The sequence below is a fragment of the Anastrepha ludens genome, chromosome 3 (genome assembly GCF_028408465.1).
Source record: "Anastrepha ludens isolate Willacy chromosome 3, idAnaLude1.1, whole genome shotgun sequence".
Classification (NCBI taxonomy): Eukaryota; Metazoa; Arthropoda; class Insecta; order Diptera; family Tephritidae; genus Anastrepha; species Anastrepha ludens.
The window spans coordinates 116,055,801-116,072,178 of NC_071499.1; the positions used below are offsets into that span (position 1 = coordinate 116,055,801).

At 35.7% G+C, this 16,378-nt stretch overlaps 1 protein-coding gene across 1 annotated transcript in view; it reads right to left on the reverse strand.

Annotated features, from left to right (window-relative positions):
* The window catches only part of LOC128857694 (uncharacterized), a 166,427-nt gene extending 151,300 nt beyond the window's left edge, over positions 1 to 15,127 (reverse strand). The window contains exon 1 of the mRNA XM_054093440.1: positions 15,075 to 15,127. Within this exon, the coding sequence (XP_053949415.1) occupies positions 15,075 to 15,127 (53 nt within the window). The remainder of the gene's footprint in view (positions 1 to 15,074) is intronic.
* Positions 15,128 to 16,378: the final 1,251 nt, after the last annotated feature.

Sequence of the window (16,378 nt, forward strand, 5' to 3'; positions counted from 1 at the left end):
AAAAAGGATAGGGGTGCATGCAATGACGTATACAAGAATATAAATATTGATGGTGACAATTATTTGTTTTTTCTGTCCGATATGGTTCAGTTCATTAACTGGTGCAACACTGAAGCAATGGTTTATTAGTTCTTTAACTGTTATAATACCGATGTATACATAGCCTGGCAATTGATATTTCGCAAACACCGGTCTGCTAATAATATTGAAAAAATGTATTATCAAACTGCTTCAGCTGCAAACTGAACTGGAGGTAGGGTAGTTCGTTCAGAACTAGTAAGTTCGACTGTTGGGTAATTGCATGCATATTATCCAGCAACTTGTCATGCTCACAGCGCTACAAGCGGCTTACTAGCTTACAAAATTGTCAAATTGTCAAATACACGCGAATGTACTCATCCCACAGTGGCCAAAAGTGGCGAGTGAAGGGAGCGGAGTGGCGCACAAGGATGGCCAATGTCGGCAGATACAAATTGATTAGTCTGATAGATTTTCCGGTGCAGATATATGGCGGCTTGACTGGTGATATGTAAGCGATAGAATTTACGAATTACGAAACTTGCATGTTTGGAGCAAAAAATATAAACTTTGTAGGAAAAGAAAGGAAATGTGCGAGTGTAATATATCCTGTTTGTTAAATTTATAGTCGATTTACATGCAAACTCGGAATAGGAAGACGAATATACATATCTACCAGTCATATCTGCTCAGCAATAGCTTTTGTGAGGAGACACTCATTAAGTGCGCGAAATAAGAGTCCGAAATAAAATAAAGTTGCGTTTTTAGTTTTTTTCAAAGAATGCCTGAACTTTTTTTAAAGGACCATACAAGCAATTTTTCCCAGTGAACTTCAAGTAAAGAATTATCAATGCGTGAAAAATCACATTTGTTGTAGCTAAAGGCGAATTTTTCTTTAGGAATACTAGTAACGAATTCATAAAAATTTAATTTAAGTACCAACGAAAATTGATGATTGTCTGTGGGTGAAAATGGTCTGAGACACTCCGAAATATTAAAATCAATATTGTCGCTGATAAAAATGAGATCTCGAGTTCTATTGATCTTGTTTCAAAACAATTAACTTGCATTAAATTAGGACTTAAAATATTATCAACGACATAGAAATCGATCTTCGAATTAGCTTTCATTGGTAAACAACCCAGTTTGGTTAAATTATTAGACCAGCTAATATTTCGAAGATCAGAACTACTAAATAAACATAAGTGATTTTTTTTCTAACTGATTTTGGACCAGTGATGAAATATTGTCCGTATGAGCCATATAAATATCAAAACTATCATACTTCCAGGAGGGATGTATGATGCCAGTAAATATGGGGAACATACAGCTACCTAACCCTTAATACATAAACATAATTGATCTAAGATTATATCAGCATTGCTTAAGGAAACGTGGAAAGCACTAAGATACCGCCGAGATGCAATAAGAACTCCTCGGCCACAAGTAAAACCTGTTTTGTTAATCGGAATACGTTAAATAATATAATTTAGGATTAAAAAATTCGCTATCAAAGAAGCTTGAATTCAGCCATGTTTCCACAAAGAATATTACGTCAAACTCTGAGATTGCACTACGAAGACAAATCTCATTCGACTTAGCACGTATACCGCTCATATTTGGAAGTAAAGGGTTTTCCAATAAAAAGTGTTATTTTGATAAAAAATCAATGGTTTCGTTGCTTGTGTGGCACGTAGCGCCATCTTGTTGCAAATAAACGCTGTTCAGATCAATACTATCCAATTCCGGCCATAAAAAATCGTTGATCATCTCTCGATAGCGCAATCCATTCACCATAACTGTTGCTCCAGCTTCATTTCAGAAAAAGTAAGGTCCAATGATCTGACAATTTTGCTTGTTGACGAAGCCACCGAGGAGGAAATGGGCCTCATCACTCAAGATGATTTTTCGATGGAATTCCGGATTATTTTCATGCATTTCAACGACCTAATCAGCAAAGACTCGCCATTGTTTATGAGTTCTTGTGTTAACTGGACTTTATAAACCTTAAGACCCAAATCTATATTCTAAATACGGTGTAATGCCGTTTGTGGAATGCCTAATTGCAAAGAACGACGAGGAATGGACAATCCTGGGTGTTCTTCAACACTTTCAGCTACAACAGCAATATTTTCGTCTGTTCTTGAGCGACATGCACGGGTTTTATTCTTCACATCACTAACTTGTCCCAACAGCGCGAACTTTTCATCAATTTCTGTATTGCGGTCCGACAAGGTGCTTCATGATGACCCAAAAATGTTCGAGTTTTACGAAAGTTTTACCAAATTTTGACCAGTTTTATAGTGAATTTTAACAATTTCAATGTGTTGTTTAAGCGTGTATCGTTCCATTAATGGCGTAGTTTCTACTTGTCACATATCAAAAAATTACAGCTCCAAAAGTGACATCTACGAAAATAGCGGACTATTCAAAATAACACCTGTTATTGGAAAAACCTTTAAATAATCAGATTCTTGGATGTTGTCGTAGAGTTGGTAGATTTTAGCTAATTAAGCTCCAACCTATCTAAAATCCATCCCAATATACTCAACATATGTCCGACATATATTATAAAGGTAGCCCCTGGTAATCACATAACTGTAACTAAGCGGACTATGATCACTTCTTCACATGCCTGAATAAATCGACTCAGATAACATCTTCTTCTCACTGCTTTCACCCTAACGAAGCTATTCGTTTCCCATTTCTCGTGAGCAAATGGTCGTATTGCTCTAAGCAATAGTGATAAATAATTTATTTTTTCCATAACTGCAGTCGGTATAGACTGTGGACTTAATAGTATTTCTTCTAGCCTTTAATAATAGTGATGTAATTTTTTTAGACTTTTACGATCCCTTTTTCCGGTTATTAGAAATACGGGACCCCAGTGCTAGCCTCGATATTAAATTATTGTATTAAAAATATTATTTGCGATAGTTTAACTCTGAAGAAATTCTATCGATATTGCTCTTCTTGCTTAGCGCTCCTACCATCCTTTTTTATTTAAATGAAAATTATTTCATTAGTAACAGAACAAAAGACAGTGGTTAATTTTTTCGCATTTAATAATATATATATATATATATAATTGGCGCGTACACCCTTTTTGGGTGTTTGGCCGAGCTCCTCCTTCTATTTGTGGTGTGCGTCTTGATGTTGTTCCACAAATCGAGGGACCTACAGTTTCAAGCCGACTCCGAACGGCAGATATTTTTTTTATGAGGAGGTTTTTCATGGCAGAAATACACTCGGAGGTTTGCCATTGCCTGCCGAGGGGCGACCGCTATTAGAAAAATGTTTTTATTAATTTTGCTTTTACCGAGATTCGAACCAAAGTTCTCTCTGTGAATTCCGAATGGTAATCACGCACCAATCCATTCGGCTACGGCGGCCGCATTTACTAATACTTCATACTTATATATATAGGTATTAACACTTTACTTTACTTTAATCACTTTCGATCGGCTCATCTGGGTACCTGGTCATGGCGACATTGCTGGAAACTGCGAGGTGTACGAGCTAGCTAGAGAGGAGACCTGTGAGGTAGTTTTACCGCAAAACGAGCGGATTGAGATCCTGCGTTGACTATTTACGGTCTGTTTCTAGAGAGGTGGGCCTTGCGTCAACTCAGCGAACGCTGGAACGTGTAAGGACGCGAAATGTTTTTGCCCAAGAGTGGATCGGAGGAGCTTGAGGAATCTTCTGAGGTTAACCGAATCTCAGCTTTGGAATTTCGTGGGTGCTATTATAGAACATTGGCATTGGCAAGGCATACATGCTGTGTGTCCTTTTTGCGTCACAGTTGTATGGAGGATGATGTAAGGGGCTAAGAATTAAATATCTGGGCTCTCATCTCGTTGCTAGGCCTGCTGATATACTCATCGTTCGATCGTTCGATCAATTTCAACAAATGTACATCCCCCTTTTTTACCTCCTTCTTCGTTTCTTCCTAATCTTCTTATATTCTTCACAATGGTATCACAACGAAGGAATTTTGGATTCATTTAAGTTAAAAAAGAAATTCGGAAACTTTTAAAGTGGTAACTTTTTCAAACAGAGGCATACATTTTATATATAACTTTTTTTTTATAATAAAAGAAAACAAAAATATTCAGACAATACCCACATGTTGCGCATTCGTTTAGGATTTGGCGTAAAATCACTTTCGTCACTTGAGGAAATGTACACGTCTGATCTAGATGGTTATGCAGGCGGTTCCATACTTGTAGGGTTAGCATTTCTGATGTAATCTGTGATGAGTTTTTGCTTAGCTGGTTTAGTATCTTGTTTATATGTACAATTCCCGATAGGTCGATATGCATTTTTTAATTTAAAAAAAAAACCGCACTATTTAAAAACCGCATAAAAAAAGCCGCATAAAAACAGAACCTACTGTATTGCCTTTTTGCTGTAAGAGAGAAGTTTTCCATCTCCAATTCATATGATTCATAAGAAATGGCAAATAATCCCATGATTTTCGGGACTTAAGAAAAACTGCGATCCCGAATTTCGGGACAGATATCCCTAATATATGCCTGTTATTTTATCATAATGCTTGTCTTGAAGCTTTTAATAGTAACTGTTGTCTTCTATAAAGCCTTTACTCCGAAAACAAAAAAAAAAATAAAAACAACAATGGAAAAAAATAAACCAATAGTTGACCTTTCCTAATCCCTCTAACAATGTTTTGTTGCTTTTATGAATTAAAAAAAATGTAATGCATCGCCCCTGAAATCCTATGCGCTATGAAGTAAAAAGCAGCGCTTACATTAATCATAAACAAATGTTAAGAAAGGAAACCGGATAACAGTTTTCGTACCAAAGTCGCATGTGGCAGATACCTACATTTTCATATCCTTATACATACATATACGTATGCCACATGGCTATATAAAAGCAATTGCAGGAAATGTACAACACTTTGCGCCATAAATTATGCAACACTTTTCGTTTGCGCCAGCAGGCAGAGACTGTCATACAGCAAAGGCGATTAAGGCATGCCTTCAAAGGGCGGAACAGCTGGTGGACTCTTTGAGTCATGCAGGAAAATAACTTGACCAACACACCGTCACTGTTTCCTTACTTCCACGATTCAACCCCTCACTGTCGCACCACAACCAGCAAACGATCAAGGGAAAAAGGCACTGCCGGACGAAGTGTGTGTAAAGCGCACGTACGCAAGTGGTAGTAGTAGTGTTTGTGTATGAGCGCGTTTGTGTGTGTTTATGTCTGTGAATCACGTACATATACGTGAACGTATCAACGTTGACCTACGAAAGGAGCACATGAAGCGCATTAAATGACGCCACAGCCACAAAGCAAAGTGTGGCTAAGCCCAGCAAAAAGGATTCGAGCAAAATTGCCGCATATGTGGGTCAAATGTTTGGCCAAAATCAATATATGTAAGTGGCAAAAAGCGTAAGAGTGGCAAGTAGCTGGAGAGAGTCGCAATTTATGGCAGTGCGGGAAGTAGAAAGAAAAGTGGCCAATGAAGCCAAATAAGCCAATGTGGCTGGTGGAGCCATTAGATGAATGTCATTAGCCATATTGCCTAACGACTAAGAGACGTGGAAGAACTTTGCGGCTCCCCAAGTGGTGGTGAGAGGAAATGAGAAGCGGGAAGTAAAGCTTAAGTAGCCTTTTGACTTTGGTGGCGTATGTGAAATATTCTACCGAAAACAAAATTCGAAATCCAATGAAGAAGTAAAGCAGTGAGTGGGAGAAACTGTAGGCAAATGTAAATGTAAATGGTAATCATAGATGAAATGAGATAATCATTTATGCATTGGGCAATATTTATGCTTGATCGAACGAAATCGATGCGTCGTTTTCATGGCATCAGACGATAATTAATTGTCGTGCGCGCTACAGAAAATAAAGAAGAAATGTGAAAAAGAAGCAAATAATTTTTAATAAAAAAGAAAAGAAAATCATATTCTCATACCCTACATTTGGTGAAATAAAAAATGCTGTGCGTTCTTTCGCTTTAAATCGACAATGATATTAGCATCAATTGATTCTACCGATTTTTACGTAAATAAACGTATAGGGTGGGCCAATTTGCTATTTGAATCAGCTATAAAAAAAACTAATCAATATTTTTTCAAACTTTTTCTTTTTATTTTGAAGATTGAACATTCTCATATATGAATAAAAAATAATATCGTTCAAATGACTGCCACGAATGGCTTTACAGTAGGCCATTCGATCAACCACATTTTTTAAGCACATTTTCGATTGTTTGGGCTCCAATTTCATGAATGGCAACTTCGATTTCGTGTTTTAAAGCATCAATCGTTTCTGGATAGTTCGCATAGCATTTGTCCTTAACGGCTTTCCACAAAAAAAAGTCCAACGGGCTTAAATCACAGCTCCGAGGCGGCCAATTGATATCGGAATTTAAAAACGGTAGCCAAAAGTTCGAGTGTAACTTTGGCAGTGTACAAGTTGCACCGTCCTTTTGAAACCAAATGTCGTCCATGTCATCCTCTTCAATTTTTGGAAACAAAAACCCGTTGAGCATGTCACGGTAATGCTCGCCATTTACTGTAACCGCGGAAGAGGAAGAAGACTCACCACTTTGGAAATAGGTTTTCAATATTTCCTAATTTTGTTCAAGCGTATAGCGTCCCATTTCGTAAATGTCAAACCATTAAGTAAAGTACACATTTGACATGTCATTTGTGTTCAAAAAGCAAACGCTATATGGCCCACTCGTTACTTGTGCCCAAGAGTCTTAATATTTAAATTTTTTTGGTTTCTCAACAATTACTGGCTCACATACCGCCCTAACTGCATAGATTTTGTGTGTGATTAACATTCGGAAGTGCCCGTGTTTGACACCCCCAGGGGCATGAATAACCAAAATTATATAAAAATTGTTCCTCATATTTGCAGAGCGGGCAACGGCAAACCTCCGAGGGCATTTATACTTCTCATAAAGAATCATCTACCATTCATAGCGGCATCGGTGATAACGAATTCGGACTCAGCAACCCCGAAATCGAGTATATAGTACATTTTTTGAAAATTTTCCGGTGAATATTCGACGCTTATCCTTGAAAAAATTAGTTTTTAAGTTTTTAGATAGTTAGGGAATTATTTCAGCTCTTAAGAGGGCATTTTAATAATTGCCTTATTTAGGATTTAAGAACCAAATTTATCGAAAAATCCCCATTGTGCACCGCCAAGAAAAAAAAAATTATGAAAAAGTAACGAGAATTTTGAGCCAGGTCACTCTTTCACTTTATTATTATAAAATTTAACGGGCTGTAAAACTGCATTGGTTAGTTGCTTTAAGCGGTAACTCTCCATGAATCCAATTAGCGCTTCCGCACTATTTTGCTGTCACTTCCCCGCATCCAATAGGTTATACGGGTTATATTCACGACTATATCCAATCTGTGCGTTTGAGAAACCTGATAAGGTTTTTTACGTCGATACCAGCCAGCTCTTCGGTTTGCCAAGGGCCATAGAGTAAAGCATTCACAGATGAAGTGGAATATATCACGCTTTTTCTCCGGATGATTACAACTATGCCATGCGAGTATTTTGTAAGTGGTACCCATTTTGGCTGCTTGCTCTGCTATGGGCCAGAAGCAAGTTAGGATTGTCATAAGTCTGCAGGCATCCCTTCCCACATAAAACTGCGAATTAAGCTTCCTTTTTAAATTTCCGTTTAAAAAGTTTAAAATTTTAATGAAAATTGGTTGAAATTTTATAGATGTTGCACAAAATCTGAAATTTTGGTGAGTCATATTTTTATAAAAAATTATAACATAAAAATTAAAAAAGCAAAAGAAATCCCAAAACAATTGATCAAAATATCGCAATACTATTATTTGGTCGATAAGCGTGTATAAAGGCCGGCGATGTTGTCCTAGATATTAAGGACATTATTATTTGTGTCACTTCTGATTATTTTTTGTTTAAATGACAAGAAGGCTTAAACGTGTTCGAGATATTTGATTTTAAAAATCATTGCACAAAACAAAAAAAAAAACAAAAAAAAATTCACGATATTTTCGATTTTAAAAATTATTAAAAATTAAATATTTCTGTTTTGCCTGTACGTCCACTTTTTTTAATGTTAGTTCAAAGTTTCTATTATTTCCTCTCAAAGAAAAATAAATATTTTTTCCGAGATATTCGGTTTTAAAAATTATTACAAAGAAAAATATATTTTTTCCGAAATATTTGATTTAAAAACTTATTACAAAAAAAATATTGTTTCCCACATATTTGATTTTAAAAATTATTCCAAAAAAAAATATTACTTCAGAGACATTTGATTTTAAAAATTATTCAAAAAAAAATATTTTTTTCGAGATATTTGATTTTAAAAATTATTACAAAAAAAGACATTTTTTCCGAAATATTTGATTTAAAAAATTATTACAAAAAAAATAGTGTTTCCGAGATATTTGATTTTAAAAATTATAACAAAGAAAAAAATATTTTTTCTGAATCATTCGATTTTAAAAATTACTAAAAGAAATATTTATTTTTTGCCTGCACGCCCAATTTTTCTAAATGCTAGTTCAAAGTTTCTAGTGTTTTGCTGTTTTTAGTTGAACGGTATGCCAATTAACAAAATCAGTAAATTTTACACCAAGCCCTACCGGTTAGAAGTGGTTGCTTGATAAAGTTTTGAATTTATGATTTTTCACTGAGTATTTCTTAATTCGCAACATTAAAAAAGAAAACAATTTGTATACAAACTATTTGCACACACGGCTCTAATTTCCAATTTGAGGGCTATAGGATTTCACGGCAGTCTTTTAAAATGAATTAAATAATATCTCTTCTCTCAGAAATTCTCTTTTATTGCGTCCTCTGGTGTAACCCAGGGAAGTGTACTGGCTTTTTTACTTTTTTATAGTTTTCGCTAAAGATATTTCCAGTTGTTTTGATGAATTAAAGATAAACTCGGCGATCGCAAGTACAGCGGACTCTATAAATCCTCAATCTGATTTAGATAACGTCGCTTTTTGGTGTAAAAGAAAAAGGTTAAATTTAAATATAAGCAAATATTTGTATGTCTCTTATTCTAAATCTTAACTATAGTGGACATCGCACCAGGTTCCAACTAAAGGTTAGTAGTGCAGAAGTCCTCTCTGCTATCTGAGCTGCCTTGAAACGTACACTTGCATTTCCATTTTTGCTGTCTGTAATTTATTTTTATGACTTTTTTATTACTCACTTTACGATAGTCTTTATTGCATTTTGTTATAATTTATTTTTTATCTGTTTTTCTCTATATTTTTTTATTTAATTTTATTTTCCTTCCATTTCATTTAATTTTGAATGCCACATTTCCTTTCACTGCAAGTAAATTAGCTACGTCGAAAATCCCATTTCTCCCCTTCGGCTGCCAAGTGCCCGAGAAATGCCACAAATCACAAGCAACAACTGCAAATACCTGACGCGTCAACGCCGCAGCACCTCTGCCAGTGCCGGGTCGTAAAACCAAACAACATAAATGTGCAGAGCAACTATTGCAACATGGAGAATGTGCATGGCATGCAACTGGGTGCGAAGGAACTCTTGGCATTCCTTAATTCCATAAGCAGATATTACACTGCGCCACCTTCCACTCAAGCAAGGGAGGGCGTGTGCGTGTGTGGATGGGTATGCGTTTATTTGCAATGTGAATTCCTGCCGCGCTTAAGTGCTATCTGTGTGTGTGAGTCATTATATTTATGTACGCATTTACAAAAGCAACTAAACAAATAGCAAATATTTACGTTGTTAAGCTGCAGTTGCAGACGAGTAGCTAAGCGAAATGCACAACTGCCAGAGACGGCATTGAAATGCAAGCTCGTAGGTGTGGATGTATGTAGGCGAGTACTCACATTCATATACATAACTTTGTATACTTTTGTAATAATTTTGTTGAATGGCTTGCAATTTCACACACAACATTTACGAGTTCACGCTCCGGCTGCTCGAAGATTATTATGATAGAAATTTGCAGTTTCAAGACTTTGACACCTCCAGGTAGGCGAGCTGTAATGCTGGTATGTACACTAGGCGGAAAAAGTCTGCGTTTCGTTTTTCTTTGTAAAATATTCTTATTAAATCTTTTTTACTAATTTTGTATAATATTATAGTCTTTAGTTCGAATTTCACAAAAATTCAAGAAAATCCAGAAAATCATAATGAATATTTAAAAAATTTTAATTAGAATTTCTAGGTACTTTTTGGGTATCCAGTTTTGTAGTTTATTGCATTTTAGTTGTATAATAAAGTGCAAGGTTGGAGACGCTTAAAAAACGTCCATTTTTTCATAATTTATAATGGCTTTCGTGGCTGAACATTTGCTTTCATATAAAACACTAATAAAAGAAAATTCTCAGCATCGCATGCAAAAAAAAAAAAAAATTGTCAAAAATCAACGCAATTTTTATGCGCTATCAGACTTGCACTTTGTTATTGAAAAATTTAAAAAGCTACAAAACTATGTACTTAAAAATTTTCTAAAAAGATAAACACAAATGAAAAAAAGTGAAAAACCACAAAAGTCGTCATCAAAAAGAAAAAATTAACTTTTTTGAAAAATCAACGCAATTGATGATTTGATGGACTTCAAGCTTGTTTTTTGGTATATACCTAAGTTTAATAAGCTTCAAAACTGCGTACTTAAAAAAATTCTAAATAAAATAGACAACAAAAATGAAAAATCACGAAAACCTCCATCAAAACATAATAAAAAAAAAATTGTTAAAAATCAAAAATATTAGAGGTTCTATCTTGAACTTTATTATACCAACAATTATTACACTACAAGACTGCATACCTAAAAAAAAAGGTTTGTAAAAATGAATAATCCCAAGAACTGTCATCTAAAAAACAAAAAAGAGATAAGAAATATCTTAAAATCAAAACGTTTATTTAGCCTATTAAATTAACATTTTGTTATACTAGAATTCATTGGGCTGTAAAACAGCTTACTCGGACTTTTTTTTATTTCAGTTTAAAAATTTTTAATTTTATATGCAAATTTGTCGACTTTTTTCTAAATTTTGTATGAAGTTTATATAAAGTTTGAATGTTTAATTTACATGATTTGATTAAATAGTGAATAATATTTAACAAAAAAATTAACAGAAAAGTTTTAACTCGAAAAACACTGTAAATAAAATTTTTTTTTTTTTGAAAAATCGACTAGAATTTTGAGCGACTTTAAACTTGCAATTTATTATACTTAATTTTAAACTGCATACTTAAAAAACGTCTAAAAATGCGAACCTAAATAAAAAATAAGCAAAAATGAAAAAAAAATAATAATTAAATTGTGAAAAATCAACGCGATTTTTGAGCTCCTTCAAACTTGCACGAAAAATTTCAAAAAGTAAAAACAGCAAGCGCCGTCATCCAACAAAAGAAAACATAAAAAACTCTAAAAACGAAGCGTTTATTTAGCCTCTTAAAACGTACACCTTTTTATACCAAAATCAATAGGCTATAAAACTGCATACTCCAAATTAAAAAAAAAAAAAATCAGTTAAAAAATTTTTAAATTTATAAGCAAATTTGTTGAAATGAGCTAAATTTGGTATTTATAAAGTTCGAAAGCGGCATTTACAAGGTTTTGGTTAAATAATGAATAATATTAAAAAAAATTAACAGAAAAACTTTTACTCAAAAAACATTGTAAATATTGCAAAAGAAAAAAAAAATACAAAAAAAAATCACCATGCACGCAATTACGCTCGCCGCTGTACCTATATCGCCATGTAAGCCCAAATATGTAAGTAATAACTATAGAGTGCAGCTATAAATTTCGAATGGGTGTTGGGCGTGGATATTTGTGTATGCAACGTTCTTTTGTAACTATTATTACTGTGCCCACTATGACATTAACAGCACGTCCTTTCAGTTGCAAGCACTCACCCACAAGCTTTAATGCTTCGCACCTTCATAAACATCCCACTGAATGTCGACTTTGTTGCTTGTTTGCTTGCTTGCTTCCTTTCGGCTTACCTCGCCTACTTCATTCTCGGTTTTTTATGCAGGATTCCAGGATATCATAATTTTAATGTGACATCTCCGAATGAAATATGAAAATAGTAAAAAATAGGTTCTGCCCTGTAGCAGTTTTTTTTAGATTAAAAAAAAAAAAACGTTCTTCTTTTGCGGTTCGAAAAGAGGGAGCGTTGCTATTAGCCTAACTGCTTTTTGTCAATTTGGCACACTCCTCATATAAACGTATGTGAAATTTCCTTTCTGATAAGTCCCAGGCCTAACACATAGCATATTTTCAACAACAGAAAAAATCAACTATGGTGCAGTGATTGAACTTTTATTTTACGAAGGTTTAAAATCAGAGGAAATTTATGATCGAATGTTGAAAGTGTAAAAGGACTTTTCGCCATGAATTAGTGCAGTAGAAAATGGCTTTCTGAATTGAAACGTGGTACGACACCTTGAAGACGATCCACATTAAAGACGTCTAAAAACTGCAACAACAACAGAAATCGTAGAAAAATATAGAAATATTGGAAAATCGTCAAGTGTCTGAAAGAGATTTAGTGGAAGCCCTTGTGACTAAAGTATTTGCTTACAGAAAGCTGTGCGCACAATGGCTGCCGCATTCGTTAACAATAGAACAAAAACACATTCGAATGTGACTTTATCAGCAGCATTTAGAGCGTTTTCGAAAGGATAAAGTGGATTTTGTGCATCGAAATCAAAACAAAAGGCTAAAGAGTGGTGTAAACCTTGCCCTTCGGTTTCGAAACGAGTTCGCGTCGACAAATCGGCCAAGAAGATGTTACTATCAGTTTGTTTGGATGCGAAAGGATCTGTCGATTATATGCAAACTGGTAAAACCATAATTTCCGAATATTCTTGTAACCTTTTAGACCAAATGAATATAAAAATCCATATTTTGCTGGACCGATTCAGATTGACAGCTCGTATTACGCTTTCCAGCATCAGCTTGAGGAAGTTGCCCAAAGAGAGTCGCTTCAGAAGAAAAAGAAGCAAACAGGTGGAAAAAAGGAAGAAGAGATTGGATTAGTGGGTGCCGACCAATAGTCGTAAATTATGTTTGTATTAACCGATTCAAGCTACTGATGAAATTCACCAGGTGTGTCATAGTTCAACCCGCAATATCCGCAGGTGTAACAAAAAAGTAAGAGGCCAGATGAGAGCCCGACGAGAGCAGGGTAGGTGAGAAAAAAGTGTTGAGATGATTCCACCTCGTCCTCCAGACAGCTTCTGCGGAGAGGACGTGCTCCACGGATTTTCAAGGGAACCAAGGGAGCCCCAATCCTCTGTGATATTTAAATCCGTAATATTCACAGAAATAGCAAAAAAGTGAGAGCCCAAGTCTTTGCCCGAATAGAGCAGGGTGGGCGAGAAGCAAGTGCTGAGATGATTCCACCTCGTCCTACAGACAGCCTTAGCTGAAAGGACGTGCTCCACAGGTTTTCAAGGGAACCCCAATCCTCTGTGATATTTAAATCCATAATATTCGCAGAAATAGCAAAAAAGGGAGAGCCCAGATATCTAAGTCTTTGCCCGACTAGAGCAGGGTTGGCGAGAAGAAAGTGCTGAGATGATTCCGCCTCATCCTCCAGGCAGCTTCTGTGGAAAGGACGTGCTCCATAGGTCCTCAAGGAAATCCCTATCGCCATCGTTTTGCGATGAAACCGTATCCATGGTCCCCTCTCTGGCCAGCTCATCAGCGCAGCAGTTTCCCTCTATGCCGCTGTGACCGGGGATCCAGATGAGCCTACTATTGAAGTATTCGGATGCTGGCGAGAGAGAAGTTAGGCATTCCCAGACTAATTTTGAACGCGCAAACAATGACCACAAGGCTCTACCTTATCCTGAAGGAACAAAAAAAAGTGTTTAATGGTAAAAAGAACCGGAGAGATTTTACTTTAGAAAAATCTATACCAAAACTTTTAATACTGAATAAATCTGAAAATTATTAATTATTTTTAAGAATTTTAACAAGAATCGAAGAGATTTTACTTTGGAAAAATCTGTACTAAAATTATCGACATTGAATAAATCTCAAAATCATAAATTTTATTTAAGAATTGTTTCAGCCTATTTCTCACTATACTCAAGCCTAAAAGTAAACCCATTTTCGGAAAAATTGGAGACAGTGTCCAAAATATGTGGATCTCTTGACATGGTGAAGGCCTGTAGATCCGATAATAGATCTAGCATGAGCTTAATGTTAGTCACAGAGCATACGAATAGAACTTTTTTTGTGCAGTTTGAAGGGAGTTGAGATTTATAGGCTCATCGCAAATATGATAGAATACAAGGTTGCGCCTTCCGAATTCTCTGTGTCGTCAGGCTCCATGAATAAACAAACAAAAAGGAAGAGAATTATTTGTTTATGAAGAAGAAGATTAGGCGAATGCAATAGAAGTTACCAAACACAGGAAACGAATATGTAATTTCTCTTCCTTGTGCTTGTTAATTTTATATTGGAAAGGAGCCTGCCATCAAACTTGTCAAAATTGCGAAAAATAAAGTAACTGTTTTGGGAAGACGCCACCTTCAGTATTCAATTCCCCTTCGGTTTATCATGATGTTCGTGTCTTATTTAAACCAATTGCATACTTTTTAGCGCGCTTACAAATAAGAAGTTGAAAGGAAATCGAAGATAACGAACTTTCTCATTGTGAACCGTTAAAGTAATATGCACTATATTTTACACTCCAAAGTAAATTCGACATGACTTTAAAGTACCAGTTTAGGAGGTTAACTCTTTAACTGTTGTTGGCTATACAAATTATGAGCCAAATATTTGTGGAAACATTCAGATAGCCTAATTATGAATTTAAAGTCACGCCTCATATTCGCTCAAAGTCATAAAATGAAAAACTAATAAGGAAGCGAGAATCTATGGCTTAGTAAAAAATTAAAGAAGCACTGGCGACTCTGCTATAGCACTCGATCATTTCAGGGGATTTCTTTCATCGCAGCGCTAAATGTTTACATTTTAACCGCTTTTACTTATATTCACTTCTTCTTGCTCCGTGCACGCTTCACCTTTGCGATAGTACTTTCATATTTTTTCAGCTTACCTGTCTATGTATTTGTGTATTGTGTACATTTGCACACGTGCAAGAGCGCCCATCTACGCATTAATGTATACCTGTCTGCCTGCCTGCTTTGATGAGCGGCCATTTGTGTGGTGTGCCACATAACCACATTCACAAGCATACAGGGAAAATAAATAAAGATGAGTAAACAAAACATGAACATCAGGAACAAATAGAGATACCAAATAGCGGCAAATAAGGTGGGCGGCAGAAGAAATAAATGACATCTCGAATGAATAGGAAAGAAGCAACATAAAATACAATGAAGCATACTTTAAGGAGTGAAGCATAAACAAATACGCATTTCAACGCAAGGTCGTGGCTACAAATAGACCACATATGAATACATAATGTGTGTGCATGAAGTTGTGTCCACAGCTCAAGGAAATTTCCCCTCATAAAATAAGAATCCTTTACAACTTGAAAACATTGCGGAAACTTAAGTTGATGTTAAGTTGCATTACTTTTGAATGTCAGCTGTTTTATGAGTACTTGGGAATATCGAGTAATTTCTTAGCGGAATTGTATACCTTGGGCCTTGCACAACATTGAGGTAGGCAGTGGAACTCTGTGGATGGGTTAGTGGCAAATATTTTCTTGGGAACTACACCGTAGATGAGCTGATAAGGGTGTAAACTGACTTTCATTCAATGAGTTATATTTAAAGTGTGGGCGATCTCTGCAAAATAAGGGTATTTCATATGGTTTAAATAATCCACATGCTCGTACCAGCGCAGTTCTGACCAAAGATTAATAGATAAAAGTACTTATCTAGTAAATAAGATTCGTCTACAAATGTATAAGTTTCGTTGCAGCCCCAGACACAAACAGATGGTAAAAAGTATCGAATGCTAACTAAATATTGACATATTTATGATGGAATTGGCTCAAAGACTGCCTTGAAATATAATTTTTTTAAGTGATCTAAACCAATGGGGAAGTAAGAGAGGAAGAAAAGTGAGCCCCAATTATATGGCAGTGAATCAATAGGAGAAGGAGCTTGGCTATACGTTCCAAAAGGGTGTAAGCTCCAATTATATATATTTTTTTGTCCTTGGTCACCCCTTTCGGGAGCATAAGACCTCGAGAAGACTCAGCCTTGCGTTGGTTTCGTTAATCTGTTTTGATTTCTGACAGGGTAGGTGATTGACCTGCCGCTACTTGTCCTAAGTAGTGGGAATGCCCATTTGTCGCTGCTTAGGAACAACGCCTTCTTGCTGCTTGGAGCGCTATCTGTGTTTCACATTTTTCTGTCGGAAGGATCGTACAGATGGTTGAGGACTTCG